The 18,223-nt window shown below is 41.2% G+C and overlaps 1 protein-coding gene across 1 annotated transcript in view; it reads left to right on the forward strand.

The window, feature by feature from the left end:
* Window positions 1-885: 885 nt before the first annotated feature.
* LOC135522377 (Na(+)/H(+) exchanger beta-like) overlaps window positions 886-18,223 on the forward strand; it is a 55,789-nt gene continuing 38,451 nt past the window's right edge. The window contains exon 1 of the mRNA XM_064948565.1: window positions 886-1,937. Coding sequence (XP_064804637.1) covers window positions 1,616-1,937 — 322 coding nt within the window. The 5' untranslated portion in view covers window positions 886-1,615. The remainder of the gene's footprint in view (window positions 1,938-18,223) is intronic.

The raw sequence follows: 18,223 nt of genomic DNA on the forward strand, positions 1-18,223 counted from the left end.
CATTCTCGTATGTGTTATTACACTAATTGTTATGAGTATTTCATTTTTTTTTTAGAAGCAAACAGCTCGCAATGACCATACAATTTCCCACCACAGTAATTACAAGCCAGACACCTTCAGTGGTATGGTACTAATGTATCTGGCAAGCTGTGGGGGTTAAAGTGTTACTGAGAGACACTAAACACAATTTCAGACTATTCTAAAGGTCAAAGTAAACAAGCACAAATAGGTTGTGTACAGTATGCTATTCGTGACATGGTGTCAGCACCCAAGACATTACGAAATTATAATTATGAAATTGATGACAAAATGTTTTGTCTGTACTCGCAAAAAAACACCCCCATTTCCATAACACACATTTGATATTAAAGGGATGTTGAAATGTTTTGGGCTGGACTGACAAAAACACACCCGTTTCCATAACACAATTTTGATTTTGATATTGAATTGAAAATAATTTTAAAGAGAACATTCCAGTTGAATATCTTGTCAATCAATGCATTTACAACAATATATTATCATCCTAGAGGTACATTTTGAATTAGCCTACAATGAAGACTTAAATAACATGGAGTTTATGGTGCAATCAATTCCAACAGATGCCAGATACTAGGCTAGCCATACTGTAGCGTTGTTCTGCCCTGCAATCCAGATAGATCAAGTCTCCTGAGACAGAATGTGAAGTTTACGACTACCCATTGGGCCTAGACAGAATATTGAACATGAATTTAGCAAAAAAAGAACAAATAAATGTATGGCTTTTCCATATATGAACATTTAAGATACATCTCTCACGTCCTCTCGCGCACCTCCTCCCCAATAGATGTCAGTGTGGTCGAAAATAAAAAAGGGCTCCCTCCTCATTCTCCTCCCTCCGCGAAGGGTGTGCGTTTTGAAAGGTTGTATTTATCTCGCTAACGTCACTTTACAGGAGTACATTGGCGGAGTGATAACATCAGAAGTCACTGTCGGAGCCACGCATCCTCATACTGACTGAGTTCAAAGAAGGTCTTGTTCTGTCCTGTCCGGGACAGGGTACGGCGGCATACACCCAATGCATGGAATGGAGTTCATATATCTCGGATCCCCCACAAATGCAACGTGACAGTTCTAAACGTTTAATTCAAGGTCAATATTGGACTTCGATCAGATGTAACCGCTGACATTATTGAAGATATTTATCTTCTTGTGGAACCGGAATTGTATGAGCAGCATCTTTTTCCCGGTCGGCGGTGAGCAATGACATCTTTCACCGAAGAGGTTAACCTACGCTCCCAGTATCTAAAACAACATTTCGGACCAAGTGTTCAATTAAAAAAAAAATGCTATTTAGGAGAGGATATGTAACTAGCCAACCAACATAGCACTGTAGCCGTGTCTTGAGCTTTCCAGGTCCGGTGTACCTTCGACGTTTCCTGATTTCACGAAAGGTGTTAGCCAGCTTGCCACAGTACCTGGAACTGCTGCATCCATCTCAAATAGCTCACTAAGGTTTCCTAGCTAGCCAGCCAATTGTCGAACATGGATATTTTGTGGGTCCTTTGGAAAACCACTTGCTAGTGAGGAAAGTGTGTTCATTACACAAATTCTTTAAGTTATAAAAAACAATTTCAACATGTCTGTTCGCGTAGTTGTACACTCACCCAGTGGCTCCAGAAGTTTTCTGGAGCGGGGACTCCTACTTCTGGTGATGTTGATCTTTCTGGAGGGCACCGTACTGACGCTTGGAGCTGCCAGCTCACCGGACATCAGCGCGCATGACAACACTGGAGGACACGACCACCTCGCCGACCACCGAGGGATAGCAGGCAGCCACGAGCATACTAACTACACATACACAAAAAAGGCCTTCCCTGTCCTGTCTCTAGATTACCATCACATACAGGTGCCTTTCGAGATCTCATTATGGGTGCTGCTGGCCTCTTTAATGAAATTAGGTGAGTTGCACTGTTAGTCTGTTTTTTTTTTGGTTTGAGGTTCAGCTTGAGTTGTGTTCTCATAGCCTATACAGAGGAAAAGTAAAGCACCCATGTTTCTCTTACCAGTTCATTGAGGTGAGCAGGCAATCTAGGTGTTTGAAGAATGCCATCGATTGCAATTTCAATTCAGCATTATCAAGAGAAATGATGTCTTTCTGATACTCAGAGTTCATACCCTTTGAACCCCAATCAAATGTAAAAATTCCAAGAAAACACTGTTTGTTCCCTAGCAGGGATTATGCCATGTGAGATGGGAAAATACTACACATTGACTGGGCAGAGTAAAGTCAATAGGTGATTATGGAGTGGTAGTCCTTAATGTGACATTCCCTTGTGCCCTGTATAAAGATGTCACAGATAAACTGACTCAACAAGCCAGGAGACACTCATTGTTACAGGCTTAGGTGACTCTAGTATTGGTTGGACTTTTTTTTTCCTTTATTCTGCATAGTAAGTGATCTTCCTGGGAATGATGAGCATACACTTAGGTCATGTTTTGAAGTGGAGGGTGCAATCAGTGCTACTTGACACAATGATGTGATGCGTGACTAAGCACATTGCTTTTGTTGCACTTTTGGGCATAGGCTAGACTGAAATCATTGCAAGTTCTCATAAGGGGACATCTTTGACCACACTGTTCCTAATTAAAAGCTGTTTTGTTGACACAGGATGTTTGGCAATGGAAACATGAGACACACACACACACACACACACACACACACACAATTGTAGCCTAACTTCTATCCACTTCCCTTTTCCCTGTCACTGGTTGTGGTCCCCTCGCCGCTCCCGGTCTTCTCCTTACTGCAATCATTTCATCTCACACTGCTACTTCTCAGCTCCTTTACATGTTTATTGCTCTTCTTGCATTGCTCGTCCCGTCTCCACTCCCTCATTCTCATCATGACACTCTCCTCTCCCACTCCCTCCCTATTCTTCTCATCTTCCTGTGTGCAGTGTGCTCTCCTCATGCCCCTGCAGTGTTCCCTGCTGCATCCCCTACTGCCATTTGTTAAGAGCCAGCAGCCTGCTATTTCTACGCAACATAATAATGAGCCTGGGTGTGTCAGCCTGTGGCCAGGCCAGAGAGGGACTGTCTCACTTACTCAGGGGGAGGCCCACTGTCCTGGGGGAAGATGGGGAGAGCGCCAGGCAGCTGGGTGCAGTGGTTTGGAGGGAGTGAGGAGGAGACAAGGTGAAGGTCGAGAGGGAGAAAGAACACTGAGAGGAACAGGGAGGAAAGAGGGAGGGTGGTGATGGAAGTGGGAGAAAGAAAGACAGTGGGAAATGGGTAAAAGGGAGTATGCAGGAGAGCAAGGAAAGGAGGAGAGGGGCAGATGTGAAAGATTGAGTGAGCGTGAGCGAAACAAACAGGAACAGCAGTGACCTTCAGTTTCTGATTATGCTAAAACCCCTGTGTTTATAATCTGGCTTGACAGCTGCACTGCTCAGCCCCAGCATCCTGCCTGTGTTCTGTTCAGAGTTGTCATTCTTTTTTTTAAGCTTAAAGCTGCATCCATGATCTATTTTTAATGTTATTTTGCTGCCATGTCAGACTGGCTTTGCTTGCTCTGTTAATTTTCTCCAATACTAGACTTCCTTCATTTTATAGAAGAAGACCCTTAAATCAATATCCCTTGTTCCCCTAAGCAATAGCTCTTTCTATATGTCAATTTAACCTTGGGATAAATCTGATTATTGTAGCAGAGTGTGGTAAGTGAGAGATCCTCTGATTTATTAAATGTTGTAGCAAGTGTGCCAACACTGATTTAGGCCTAAAGAGCACAGACCATATTGACTGGTAACAATGTATTGGCCTAGCTACACTTAACATTCAAGTCCTCAATACAAAACATGGTTCACATGAGTTGTGGCCCACATTCAGGACTAGCCTATGCTTTTACCTCAGCAGTCTGTACTAGAGGTCGACCGACTATGATTTTTCAGAGGCAATACCGATTTTATTGGAGGACCAAAAAAGCCGATACCAATTAATCGGCCGATTTTATAAAAAAAATATACAAAAAATAAATTGTAATAATTACAATTACAACAATACTGAATTAATACTTATTTTAACTTAATATAAAACATCAATAAAATCAATTTAGCCTCAAATAAATAATGAAACATGTTCAATTTGGTTTAAATAATGCAAAAACAAAGTGTTGGAGAAGAAAGTAATACGTGCCATGTAAAATACATGTGCCATGTAAAATATGTGCCATGTAAAAAAGCTAACATTTAAGTTCCTTGCTCAGAACATGAGAACATATGAAAGCTGGTGGTTCCTTTTAACATGAGATTTCAATATTCCAAAGTAAGAGGTTTTAGGTTGTAGTTAATATAGTGTTTATAGGACTATTTCTCTCTATACTATTTGTATTTCATATACCTTTGACTATTGGATGTTCTTATAGGCACTATAGTATTGCCAGTATAGCTTCAGTCCTTCTTCTCACCTCTACCTGGGCTCGAACCAGGAACACATCGGCAACAGCAACACTCGAAGCATCGTTACCCATCGCCCCACAAAAGCCGCGGCCCTTGCAGCGCAAGGGGAATAACTATTCCAAATCTAAAAGCGAGTGATGTTTGAAACAGTATTAGCGCACACCCAGCTAACTAGCTAGCCATTTCACATTGGTTACACCAGCCATTAGGCTGATAGGCTTGAAGTCATAAACAGCACTGTGCTTGCGAAGAGCTGCTGGCAAAACGCACAAAGTGCTGTTTGAATGAATGATTACGGGCCTGCTGCTGCTCAGTCAGACTGCTCTATCAAATCAGACTTAATTCTAACATAATAACACACAGAAATACGAGCCTTTGGTCATTAATATGATCGAATCCGGAAACTATCATTTCGAAAACAAAATGTTTATTTCAGTGAAATACGTAACTGTTCGATATTTTATCTAACGGGTGGCATCCCCATGTCTAAATATTCTTGTTACATTGCACAAACTGCAATGTATGTCATAATTACGTAAAATTCTGACAAAGTAGTTCGCAATGAGCCAGGCAGCCCAAACGGTTGCATATACCCTGACTCTGCGTGCAATGAACGCAAGAGAAATTACACAATTTCACCTGGTTAATATTGCCTGCTAACCTGGATTAGTAGTTATAACTAGTGATTATGATTGATTGTTTTTTATAAGATAAGTTTAATGCTAGCTAGCAATTTACCTTGGCTTCTACTGCATTCGCGTAACAGGCAGGCTACTCGTGGAGTGCAATTGTTAGAGCGTTGGACTAGTTAACTGTGCGGTTGCAAGATTGAAACCCCCGAGCTGACAAGGTGAAAATCTGTCGTTCTGCCCCTGGACAAGGCAGTTAACCCACAGTTCCTAGGCAGTCATTGAAAATAAGAATGTGTTCTTAACTGACTTGCCTAGTTAAATAAAAGGTATTTTATTTATATATATATAATCGTAAATCGGCGCCCAAAAATACCGATTTCCGATTGTTATGAATACTTGAAATTGGCCCTAATCAGCCATTCCGATTAATCGGTTGACCTCTAGTCTGTACTGTACATTGGAAGACATGTATTGGACCTGACCTAGATCGCGGTCTCTCGTAAACGCTGTCTAACCATTAACAGAGGGAATGTGTGTTAACAAGCTATTAACAACACACTGCTATAAATGACCCTTTTTCACATTTGAATGTGTAATGCATCAAAGCACATGTAGTTTGGCGTTCAGTTCAACTACTAGACAATTGATATGCTAGGTAGAACCCCGCTTCTCCGAAGGGTCATGGTGGTAGTAGTATACAACACTAATAAAGAGAGGATAGCCTAATCAAAGCCAGGAATATAGGTTAACATTTTACATACAGTAGTGTTGATATGATTAGGCTTATATCTGAAGAGTTAGGCTGAAGACTAGACTACATTGGTAGGCCTACATTGCTTTGCAGCTCTATTAGATCTACTCCTACAGTATTTTTAGGCAACAGGTGACCAGGCAGGTACAATTACCTCTGATATATTTGCTTGGTGCCTCAAGTTAGTCACACATCCAATTTGTAATGCAAACATTGCAATCCAAACTAAAATGGAACGTGGCAGTTCCCTGTTCTGTTCACCTGAGAGCCCAAGTCCTACTCACCCACATTGTGGGCCGTTGGTCTAATCGGTGGCCAATATTTGTCTGGGGTGAACCAACAGCCACCTGGAACAGAGGAGCTTGAATGGAAATGGAAGGAAAATAGACGGAGAGAGTCAGTGCTAAGCTCTTTTCCACTCTGCTCACTCTTACAGCACTGCACAAGATTGCACTGTTGGCCCTTCAATGCACCTTTGAATTAATATATCCATTCACATCACACAATGACATGCAGATGCTACTGTGTTAATACATTTGCACAGGCAATTGTACTGCAATAAATAAAGCCAAGGACACCGTTTTTGATTAAATAATAGGCCCTAGTCAAATGTTCCATTGATTAACGCCCCAAAATATCTCTCCTTTTCCCATCTCAAGTCATGGCACAGGGTTGTTTTCTATTTTAGTATTGTCCTATTATACATTGTTCAGCTTCAACTGTGGCTCTGCACCCACCGTCAACCAGAGGAACAACTGCAGCAAGAATAGCAGGGGAATGTTTCAGGCTCTGTTCATTATTGATACACAGGCCGTACTAAGCTCACACTGAGGGCACGTACATCGAGGGGGAGTTTCCCAAGGATATTGTTGGATGTTGTAAGTCCACAACAATGCTTAAACTAAAGACCGCTTTCAAGGTCTTTCAAAAAAAAATCTATCTAGCTAGTCTGTGCCTTCAGAATATATTTATACCCCTTGTCTACACACAATACCCCATAATGGCAAAGTGAAAACATGTTTTTTGAAATCTGCTAATTTTATTGAAAATTAAATACAGAAATACAGTGGGGCAAAAAAGTATTTAGTCATAAACTTTTGTTATTGACCAAATACTTATTTTTCACCATAACTTGCAAATAAATTCATAAAAAATCCTACAATGTGATTTTCTCTGTTTTATTTTTTTCTCATTTTGTCTGTCATAGTTGAAGTGTACCTATGATGACAATTACAGGCCTCTCTAATCTTTTTAAGTGGGAGAACTTGCACAATTGGTGGCTGACTAAATACTTTTTTGCCCCACTGTATATCTCCTTTACAAGTATTCACACCCCTGAGTCAATGCACGTTACAATTTGGCAGAGATTACAGCTTTAGTTCTTTCTAGGTAAGTCTCTACGAAAGAGCTTTGCACACCTGGATTGTACAGTATTTGCACATTTATTCTTTAAAGAATTCTTCAAGCTCTGTCTAGTTGGTTGTTGATCATTGCTAAACAGCCATTTTCAAGTCTTGCTATGGATTTTCAAGCAGATTTTTAAGTCAACTGAGTACAAATACCTAGGTGTCTGGCTAGACTCTAAACTCTCCTTCCAGACTCACATGAAGTATCTCCAATCCAAAATGGAATCTAGGATCGAACAAAGCATCCTTCACTCATGCTTCCAAATATACCCTCGTAAAACTGACCATACTACCAATCCTCGACTTCGACGATATTATTTATAAAATAGCCTCCAACACTCTACTCAACAAATTGGATGCAGTCTATCTCCGTGCCATCCGTTTTATCACCAAAGCCGCATATACTACCCACCACAGCGACCTGTACGCTCTTGTTGGCTGGCACTCATCCCCACACCCACTGGCTCCAGGTCATCTACAAGTCTCAGCTAGGTAAAGCCCCGCCTTATCTCAGCTCACTGGTCACCATAGCAGCACCCACCTGTAGCAAGCGCTCCAGCAGGTATATCTCACTGGTCACCCCCAAAGCCAATTCCTTCTTTGGCCGCCTTTCCTTCCAGTTCTCTGCTGCCAATGACTGGAACGAACTGCAAAAATCACTGAAGCTGGAGACTCATATCTCCCTCACTAGCTTTAAGCATCAGCTGTCAGAGCAGCTCACAGATCACTGCACCTGTACATAGCCCTTCCAACTACCTCATCCCCATACTGTATTTATTTATTTATCTTGCTCCTTTGCACCCCAGTATCTCTACGTGCACATCTACCATTCCAGTGTTTAATTGCTATATTGTAATTACTTCCCCACCATGGCCTATTTATTGCCTTAACTCCATTACCTCATTTGCACTCACTGTATATACACTTTTATTTTATCTACTCTATTATTGACTGTACAGTCGTGGCCAAAAGCTTTGAGAATGACACAAATTAATTTTCACAAAGTCTGCTGCCTTAGTGTCTTTATATATTTTTGTCAGATGTTACCTTGGAATACTGAAGTATATTTACAAGCATTTCATAAGTGTCAAAGGCTTTTATTGACAATTACATGAAGCTGATGCAAAGAGTCAATATTTGCAGTGTTGACCCTTCTTTTTCAAGACCTCTGCAATCCGCCCTCGCATGCTGTCAATTAACTTCTGGGCCACATCCTGACTGATGGCAGCCCATTCTTGCATAATCAATGCTTGGAGTTTGTCAGAGTTTGTGGATATTTGTTTGTCCACCCGCCTCTTGAGGATTGACCACAAGTTCTCAATGGGATTAAGGTCTGGGGAGTTTCCTGGCCATGGATCCAAAATATTGATATTTTGTTCTCTGAGCCACTTAGTTATCACTTTTGCCTTATGGCAAGGTGCTCCATCATGCTGGAAAAGGCACTGTTCATCACACAACTGTTCCTGGATGGTTGGGAGAAGTTGCTCTCGGAGGATGTGTTTGTACCATTCTTTGTTTCATGGCTGTGTTCTTACAGTGCCTTGCGAAAGTATTCGGCCCCCTTGAACTTTGCGACCTTTTGCCACATTTCAGGCTTCAAACATAAAGATATAAAACTGTATTTTATTGTGAAGAATCAACAACAAGTGGGACACAATCATGAAGTGGAACGACATTTATTGGATATTTCAAACTTTTTTAACAAATCAAAAACTGAAAAATTGGGCGTGTAAAATTATTCAGCCCCTTTACTTTCAGTGCAGCAAACTCTCTCCAGAAGTTCAGTGAGGATCTCTGAATGATCCAATGTTGACCTAAATGACTAATGATGATAAATACAATCCACCTGTGTGTAATCAAGTCTCCGTATAAATGCACCTGCACTGTGATAGTCTCAGAGGTCCGTTAAAAGCGCAGAGAGCATCATGAAGAACAAGGAACACACCAGGCAGGTCCGAGATACTGTTGTGAAGAAGTTTAAAGCCGGATTTGGATACAAAAAGATTTCCCAAGCTTTAAACATCCCAAGGAGCACTGTGCAAGCGATAATATTGAAATGGAAGGAGTATCAGACCACTGCAAATCTACCAAGACCTGGCCGTCCCTCTAAACTTTCAGCTCATACAAGGAGAAGACTGATCAGAGATGCAGCCAAGAGGCCCATGATCACTCTGGATGAACTGCAGAGATCTACAGCTGAGGTGGGAGACTCTGTCCATAGGACAACAATCAGTCGTATATTGCACAAATCTGGCCTTTATGGAAGTGGCAAGAAGAAAGCCATTTCTTAAAGATATCCATAAAAAGTGTTGTTTAAAGTTTGCCACAAGCCACCTGGGAGACACACCAAACATGTGGAAGAAGGTGCTCTGGTCAGATGAAACCAAAATTGAACTTTTTGGCAACAATGCAAAACGTTATGTTTGGCGTAAAAGCAACACAGCTCATCACCCTGAACACATCATGCCCACTGTCAATCATGGTGGTGGCAGCATCATGGTTTGGGCCTGCTTTTCTTCAGCAGGGACAGGGAAGATGGTTAAAATTGATGGGAAGATGGATGGAGCCAAATACAGGACCATTCTGGAAGAAAACCTGAAAGAGTCTGCAAAAGACCTGAGACTGGGAATGAGATTTGTCTTCTAACAATGATCCAAAACATAAAGCAAAATCTACAATGGAATGGTTCAAAAATAAACATATCCAGGTGTTAGAATGGCCAAGTCAGTCCAGACCTGAATCCAATCGAGAATCTGTGGAAAGAACTGAAAACTGCTGTTCACAAATGCTCTCCATCCAACCTCACTGAGCTCGAGCTGTTTTGCAAGGAGGAATGGGAAAAAATTTCAGTCTCTCGATGTGCAAAACTGATAGAGACATACCCCAAGCGACTTACAGCTGTAATCGCAGCAAAAGGTGGCGCTACAAATTATTAACTTAAGGGGGCTGAATAATTTTGCACGCCCAATTTTTCAGTTTTTGATTTGTTAAAAAAGTTTGAAATATCCAATATGTCGTTCCACTTCATGATTGTGTCCCACTTGTTGTTGATTCTTCACAAAAAAATACAGTTTTATATCTTTATGTTTGAAGCCTGAAATGTGGCAAAAGGTCGCAAAGTTCAAGGGGGCCGAATACTTTCGCAAGGCACTGTAGGTAAAATTGTGAGTGAGCCCAGTCCCTTGGCTGAGAAGCAACCCCACACATGAATGGTCTCAGTATGCTTTACTGTTGGAATGACACAGGACTGATGGTAGCGCTCACCTTGTCTTCTCCGGACAACCTTTTGTCGGATGCCCCAAACAATCAGAAAGGGGATTCATCAGAGAAAATTACTTTACCCCAGTCCTCAGCAGTCCAATCCCAGTACCTTTTGCAGAATATCAGTCTGTCCCTGATGTTTTTCCTGGAGAGAAGTGGCTTCTTTGGTGCCCTTCTTGACACCAGGCTATCATCCAAAAGTCTTCACCTCACCGTGCGTGCAGATGCACTCACACCTTCCTGCTGCCATTCCTGAGCAAGCTCTGTTCTGGTGGTGTCCCGATCCCGCAGCTGAATCAACTTTAGGAGACGGTCCTGGCGCTTGCTGGACTTTCTTTGGCGCCCTGAAGCCGCCTTCACAACAATTTAACCTCTCTCCTTGAAGTTCTTGATTATCCGATAAATGGTTGATTTAGGTGCAATCTTACTGGCAGCAGTATCCTTGCCCGTGAAGCCCTTTTTGTGCAAAGCAATGATGACGGCGTGTGTTTCCTTGCAGGTAACCATGATTGTCAGAGGAAGAGCAATAATTTCAAGCACCACCCTACTTTTGAAGCTTCTAGTCTGTTTTTTGAACTCAATGAGCATGACAGACTGATCTCCAGCTTTGTCCTCATCAACACTCACACCTGTGTTAACGAGAGAATCACTGACATGAAGTCAGCTGGTCCTTTTGTGGCAGAGCTGAAATGCAGTGGAAATGTTTTGGGGGGGGGGATTTAGTTCATTTGCATGGCAAAGAGGGACATTGCAATTCTTCTGATCACTCTTCATAACATTCTGGAGTATATGCAAATTGCCATCATACAAACTGAGGCAGCAGACTTTGAAAATGAACATTGTGTCATTCTCAACTTTTGGCCACGACTGTATATTTGTTTATTCCATGTGTAACTGTGTTGTTGTATGTGTCGAACTGCTGTGCTTTATCTTGGCCAGGTTGCAGTTGTAAATGAGAACTTGTTCTCAACTAGCCTACCTGGTTAAATGAAGGTGAAAAATAATGTATCAAGGCCACTCAGGAACATTTTCTTGGTGGTAAGCAACTCCCGTGTAGATTTGGCCTTGTTTTTGGTTATTGTCCTGCTGAAAGGTGAATTCGTCTTCCAGTGTCTGGTGTAACACAGACTGAACCAGGTTTTCCTAAAGAATTTTGCCAGTGCTTAACTCTATTCCGTTTATTTAAATAAAATAAAAACGACCTAGTTCTTGCCGATGATAATCTTCGTATAACATGAGGCAGTCACCACCATACTTGAACATATGAACAGTAGATACTCAGTGGATTTGCCTAAACATAATGCTTTGTATTCAGGAGATAAAGTGCATTTTATGCCACATTTTTTTGAAGTTTTGCTTTAGTGCCTTATTTCAAACAGGATGCATGTTTTAGAATATTTTTTTATTCGGTTCAGGCTTCCTTCTTTTCATCTTGTCATTTAGGTTAGTATTGTGGCGCAATTACAATGTTGTTGATCCATCCTCAGTTTTCTCCTATCACAGCCATTTAACTCTGTAACTGTTTTAAAGTCATCATTGGCCTCCTTGTCAAATCCCTGAGCAGTTTCCTTCCTCCCCGGAAACTGAGTTAGGAAGGACGCCTGTATCTTTGTTGTGACTAAGTTTCTTGATATACCATCCAAAGTGTAATTAATATAGTCACCATGCTCAAAGGGATATTCAATATCTTTCTTTTTTTAATCATCTACCAATAGGTGCCCTTCTTCGCGAGGCATTGGAAAACCTCCCTGGTCTTTGTGGTTGAATTTGTTTGAAATTCACTTCTCCACTGAAGGACCTTACAGATAATTGTACGTGTGTGGTACAGAGATGAGGTAGTCATACAAAAATGAGGTTAAACACTATTGTTGCACACAGAGTGAGTCCATGCAACTTATTATGTGACTTGTTTAGCAAATGTTTACTCCTGAACTGATTTAGGCTTGCCATAACAAAGGGGCTGAATAATTACTGACTCAAGACATTTCAGCTTTTCATTTTTTAAAATTAATTTGTAAAAATGTCAACATAATTCCAGTTTGCGTGTAGGCCAGTGACAATCTTAATTGAATCCATTTTAAATTTGGGCTGTAACACAACAAAATGTGGAAAATGAATGTGAATACTTTCTGATGGCACTATTGGCTACTCCATGCAAGAACCAGTTGTTTGAGAGCTGCGTGTTGTTTCTGCCCAACAGACTGTATTTTGCTCAAGCTAGGCTATTTGTGTGGCGCGCGTGTGTGGTAAATAATCTACATAACAAACTAACAGCTTCTGGAATTTGTCTTGATTGAAAAAACAAAACAGATCCCCTCTTCAATCCATACTGACTGGATATAGATATACAGAGCATTTGTAAAGTATTCAGACCCATTGACTTTTTCCACATTTTGTTACTTTATGGCCTTATTCTAAAATGGATGGATTTTTTTACCATCTTCAATTAACACACAATACCCCATAATGACAAAGCAAAAAACAGGTTTGGACATTTTTTGTAAATGTATTCAAAATAATATCTGAAATATCACATTTACATAAGTATTCAGACCGTTTACTCAGTACTTTGAAGCACATTTTGGCAGCGACTACAGCCTCTAGTCTTGTATTTGGGGAGTTAATCCCATTCTTCTCTGCAGATCCTCTCAAGCTCTATCAGGTTGGATGGGGAGCGTCGCTGCAAAGCTATTTGTCACCCGATTCAGGATACTAGGCAAATGTCGCAAGTCACGACTTCACAGGAGAGCTTTTGAACGTAAACATAAAAAAAAATCACAATACGTTTTGTTTGGCAGAAATGCCTACTCAAACGTGAACTTTCATGTGCCTTTTTAATATCAAACTTGTATGATGTCTGTAAATATAAATACAATTGTTAAATTATGAGCCAAGTTGGTTCAGCCATAGAAAATGAGAGCAACCTTCCCGCTAACCATGATGATTGGCTGAGATAACGAATGGGCTGGACATGCCGAGAGATGAGATTGGATTGGTCTGCCATATAGCACGCGTCTGTTTATTGTAGCTGGTCAGTATTTCTAGGTAATTGTGTCAAACTCTGCTTTTTTAAATGTATTGTGTAGTAAAACTGCATAAACCTAATGTCAAGTTCAAGTGTAGTGTTATCTGGATGGCTCGCTAGCTAACGTTATGTGTATGAACTTATTCTTTGTATCTCAGACACATTTGCTTGACTAGTTATAGCCAAAGAACCTGGTTGGTTAGCTACCTGCATATTAATGCAGGGTAGTAACGTCAAGAGTTGTGATTATTGTCCATTGATGTCTCAACAAAAGACTCCACTCTAATTTTGTCAAAGTATTTTCATTTCAAGTTAGTGTACTGTTAGCTAGCTAGCTAACGTTAGCTGTCTGCCTCGCTACCTAATGTTACGTCATGTTGGGATTCATTGTTTACCTTGCTAGCTATCTAGCTACATTTCTTAACAAAAGACTGTCCTCTTAGTGTGCCAACGTCGGCAACAAAGCTGCTGGCAACAACTAAATTACGCACTGTTACAGTCACCAATGCTCTGGATAACATGAAAACTGCCTAACCAGCTCTGCTAGGGGGAGTAAAATGGTCATTGTGGGGTGTTCCCTCATTATGTGTCTGGAAGTAGCTAGACAATGTTAGCCAGTTTGCTTGGGTGCTTGACTGTCATTTTGAGGTCAGAGCTTTCGTAACAACCTTCTTATTGGCCAGAGCGTCCAGTGTGCACTGAACGCGAAACGCTCTGAATTTACGAACGGACAATCTGACAGCACAGTTGCAGTCACCAACGCTCTGGATAACATACAGTAACAGCCTAACCAGCTCTGCTAGGGAGAGTAATGTTCAGTGAGCTGTTCTCTCTCTCTCTCTCTCTCGGATGTCTGGAAGTAGCTGACAAGTTAGTACCGAACGCACAGATCAACCCTTAGAGATGGGTGGGGCTAAGGCTTAAGAGGGTGTGAACAATCACCTGGAATCTCAAGTCTGAGGTCCTGAGCACTCTGGAGCAGGTCAATCCTGACTAGTCTCCCAGTCCCTGCTGCTGAAAAACATCCCCACAGCACGATGCTGCCGCCACCATGCTTCACCGTCAGGATGGTGCCAGGTTTCCTCAAGACGTGACGTTGGCATTTACGCCAAAGAGTTCAATATTGGTTTCATCAGACCATATAATCTTGTTTCTCATGTCTGAGAGTCCTTTAGGTGTCTCTTGGCAAACTCCAAGCAGGCTGTCGTGTCATTTTACTGAGGTGTGGCTTCGGTCTGACCACTACCATAAAGGCCTGATTGGTGGAGTGCTGCAGAGATGGTAGACCTTCTGGAAGGTTCTCTCCACAGAGGAGCTCTGTCAGTGATCATCGGGTTCTTGGTCACTTCCCTGACCAAGGCCCTTCTCACCCGATTGCTCAGTTTGGCCGCGCGGCCAACTCTAGGAAGAGTCTTGGTGGTTCCAAACTTCTTCCATTTCTTGGTACCCTTCCCCAGATCTGTGCCTCGACACAATCCTGTCTCGGAGCTCTACGGACAATTCGTTCAGCTTCATGGCTTGATTTTTGCTCTGCGATGCACTGTCAACTGTGGGACCTTACATGGACAGTTGTGTTCCTTTCCAAATCATGTCCAATCCACTGAATTTACCACAGGTGGACTCCAATCATGTTGTAGAAACATCTCAAGGATGATCAAAGGAAACAGGATGGCCTTTAGCTCAATTTCCAGTCTCATAGCTAAGGTTCTGAATACTTTTAAAGTATTAGTCAAAAGTTTGCACACACCTACTCATTCAAAGGTATTTTCTTTAAAAAAGCTATTTTCTACATGGTAGAGTAATAGTGAACTATGAAATAACACATGGAATCATGTTGTAACCAAAAAAAGTGTTCAACAAATCAAAATATATTTTAGATTCTTCAAAGTAGCCACCCTTTGCCTTGATGACAGCTTTGCACACTCTTGGCATTCTCTCAACCAGCTTCATGAGGAATGCTTTTCCAACAGTCTTGAAGGAGTTCCCACATATGCTGAGCCCTTGTTGGCTGCTTTTCCTTTACTCTGCGGTCCCACTTATCCCACACCGTCTCAATTGGGTTATGGTCGGGGGATTGTGGAGGTCAATCACTCTCCTTCTTTGTTCAAATAGCCCTTACACAGCCTGGAGGTGTGTTGGGTTATTGTCTTGTTGAAAAACAAATGATATTCCCACTAAGTGCAAACAAGATGTATCGCTGCAGAGTGCTGTGGTAGCCATGCTGGTTAAGTGTGCCTAGAATTCTAAATAAATCACCAACAGTGTCACTATCAAAGGACCCCCATACCATCACACTTCCTCCTCCATGCTTCACAGTGGGAACCAAACATGCGGAGATCATCCGTTCACCTGCACTGCGTATCACAAAGTTTGAACCAAAAATCTCAAATTTGGACTCATTAAACCAAACGACTAATGCTTGCTTGTGTTTCTTGGCCCAAGCAAGTCTCTTCTTAGTGTCCTTTTTAGTAGTGCTTTCTTTGAAGCAATTTGTCCTTGAAGGCCTGATTCACGCAGTCTCCTCTGAACAGGTAATGTTGAGATTTCTGTTACTTGAACTCTGAAGCATTTATTTGTGCTGCAATCTGAATCTGGTAACTCGAATGCATTTATCCTCTGCAGCAGAGGTAACTCTGTCTTCCTTTCTTGTGGTGGTCCTCAGAGCAAGTTTCATCATGTTTTTTGCAACTTCACTTAAAGATACTTTCAAAGTTCTTTACATTTTCCATTGACTGAACTTTTTGTCTTAAAGTAATGATGGACTGTCATTTCTCTTTGCTTATTTTAGCTGTTCTTGCCATAATATGGACTTGGTATTTTATCAAACAGGGCTATCTTCTGTATACCACCCCTACCTTGTCACAACACAACTGAGTGGCTCAAACTCATTAAGAAGGAAAGAAATTGAAATTCAACTTTTAACAAGGCACACCTGTTAATTGAAATGCATTCCAGGTGACTACCTCATGAAGCTGGTTGAGTGTGCAAAGCTGTCATCAAGGCAAGGTTGGCTACTTTGTTCAACAAAGCCACATTTATTTTATGTTTGATTCTTCACTTTTTTTGTTTACTATATGATTCTATGTGTGTTATTTCATTAGTTTTTGTGTCTTTACTATTCAACAATGTAGAAAACTTTTGACTGTGTGTGTGTGTGTGTGTGTGTGTGTATACAGTGCATTTGGAAATGATTGAGACCCCTTGAACTAGCACATATATATATATATATATATTTAATCACTGGCCTACTGATGGAGTATTTCCAAACCTCCGCGGGCAGCCCTGTCAGCGAGCGCTGTTGGTTTCTTTTCAAGAGTTTTTATATTTGGAGTCCTGTGAGTCTCCCATTTTTAGATTTTGTTTCTACCACAATTGGTTCACTAGAAGATCAAGGCACTCCTTCAGAAGGTTTAAGAGGCCGTTATCTACAGTAGACATACAACGAAGATGGATGATAACCTGAGAGGCGGACAGCACAACTGTCAGTGGGTGCACTGCTCCGCATACTGTAACAGTGCACAATGGAAATATTGTACGTCACAAAGAAATAGAATTTATTACTACTGGAATCGTGGCCTGCCTATGGAAACCATAATTAGATTAGGCCTAATAATTTTACAACATCAAACCCAGTCACCTGTTACAATCACCTTGTGTTGTCAGGAACAGGGTGTGGCCTAAAAGTAGAGTAGGATAAATGGCTCCAGTGGGCTCAAATCTCAGGTTTGTCATTTATCTCCGTTTGCTCAAGGTTGGTTTTCTGCGTAAACTTACAAATGAGTAGGATATAATGAGAGATCTGTCCTACATAATCCGTTTATCTAAGCACTGCTTCCAGCATGAGTATTTAAAATGTAATTACAGGACACGACTCCAGTGTACGAAGAGTAAAAGCTTGCGCATTTGGTGGTCTTTAGCACACAGCTGAGTAATGTGACAGTGAAATGAGAAGATGCAACCGTTGCTTTACTTGTCAGTGGCCTTCAGGCCTAATATTTAATGACTGTGTGGAAGTCTGGGAGAGATAACAGGTAGGCCTATATCATTAACTAAAACTTCCCTTTCCTGCCGATGTGTTAACCACTTTCAAGGTTTTCCCATTATTTGCTTTTGTTTCTTTTTTTTTTTTACTTTTCTCATCCCATCGACATACAGTGCCTTGTGAAAGTATTCGGCCCCCTTGAACTTTGCGACCTTTTGCCACATTTCAGGCTTTAAACATAAAGATATAAAACTGTATTTTTTTGTGAATAATCAACAACAAGTGGGACACAATCATGAAGTGGAACGACATTTATTGGATATTTCAAACTTTTTTAACAATTCAAAAACTGAAAAATTGGGCGTGCAAAATTATTCAGCCCCCTTAAGTTAATAATTTGTAGCGCCACCTTTTGCTGCGATTACAGCTGTAAGTCGCTTGGGGTATGTCTCTATCAGTTTTGCACATCGAGAGACATCGAATTTTTTCCCATTCCTCCTTGCAAAACAGCTCGAACTCAGTGAGGTTGGCTGAAGAGCATTTGTGAACAGCAGTTTTCAGTTCTTTCCACAGATTCTCGATTGGATTCAGGTCTGGACTTTGACTTGACCATTCTAACACCTGGATATGTTTATTTTTGAACCATTCCATTGTAGATTTTGCTTTATGTTTTGGATCATTGTCTTGTTGGAAGACACATCTCTGTCCCAGTCTCAGGTCTTTTGCAGACTCC

This window comes from Oncorhynchus masou, chromosome 30, assembly GCF_036934945.1.
Source record: "Oncorhynchus masou masou isolate Uvic2021 chromosome 30, UVic_Omas_1.1, whole genome shotgun sequence".
Classification (NCBI taxonomy): domain Eukaryota; kingdom Metazoa; phylum Chordata; class Actinopteri; order Salmoniformes; family Salmonidae; genus Oncorhynchus; species Oncorhynchus masou.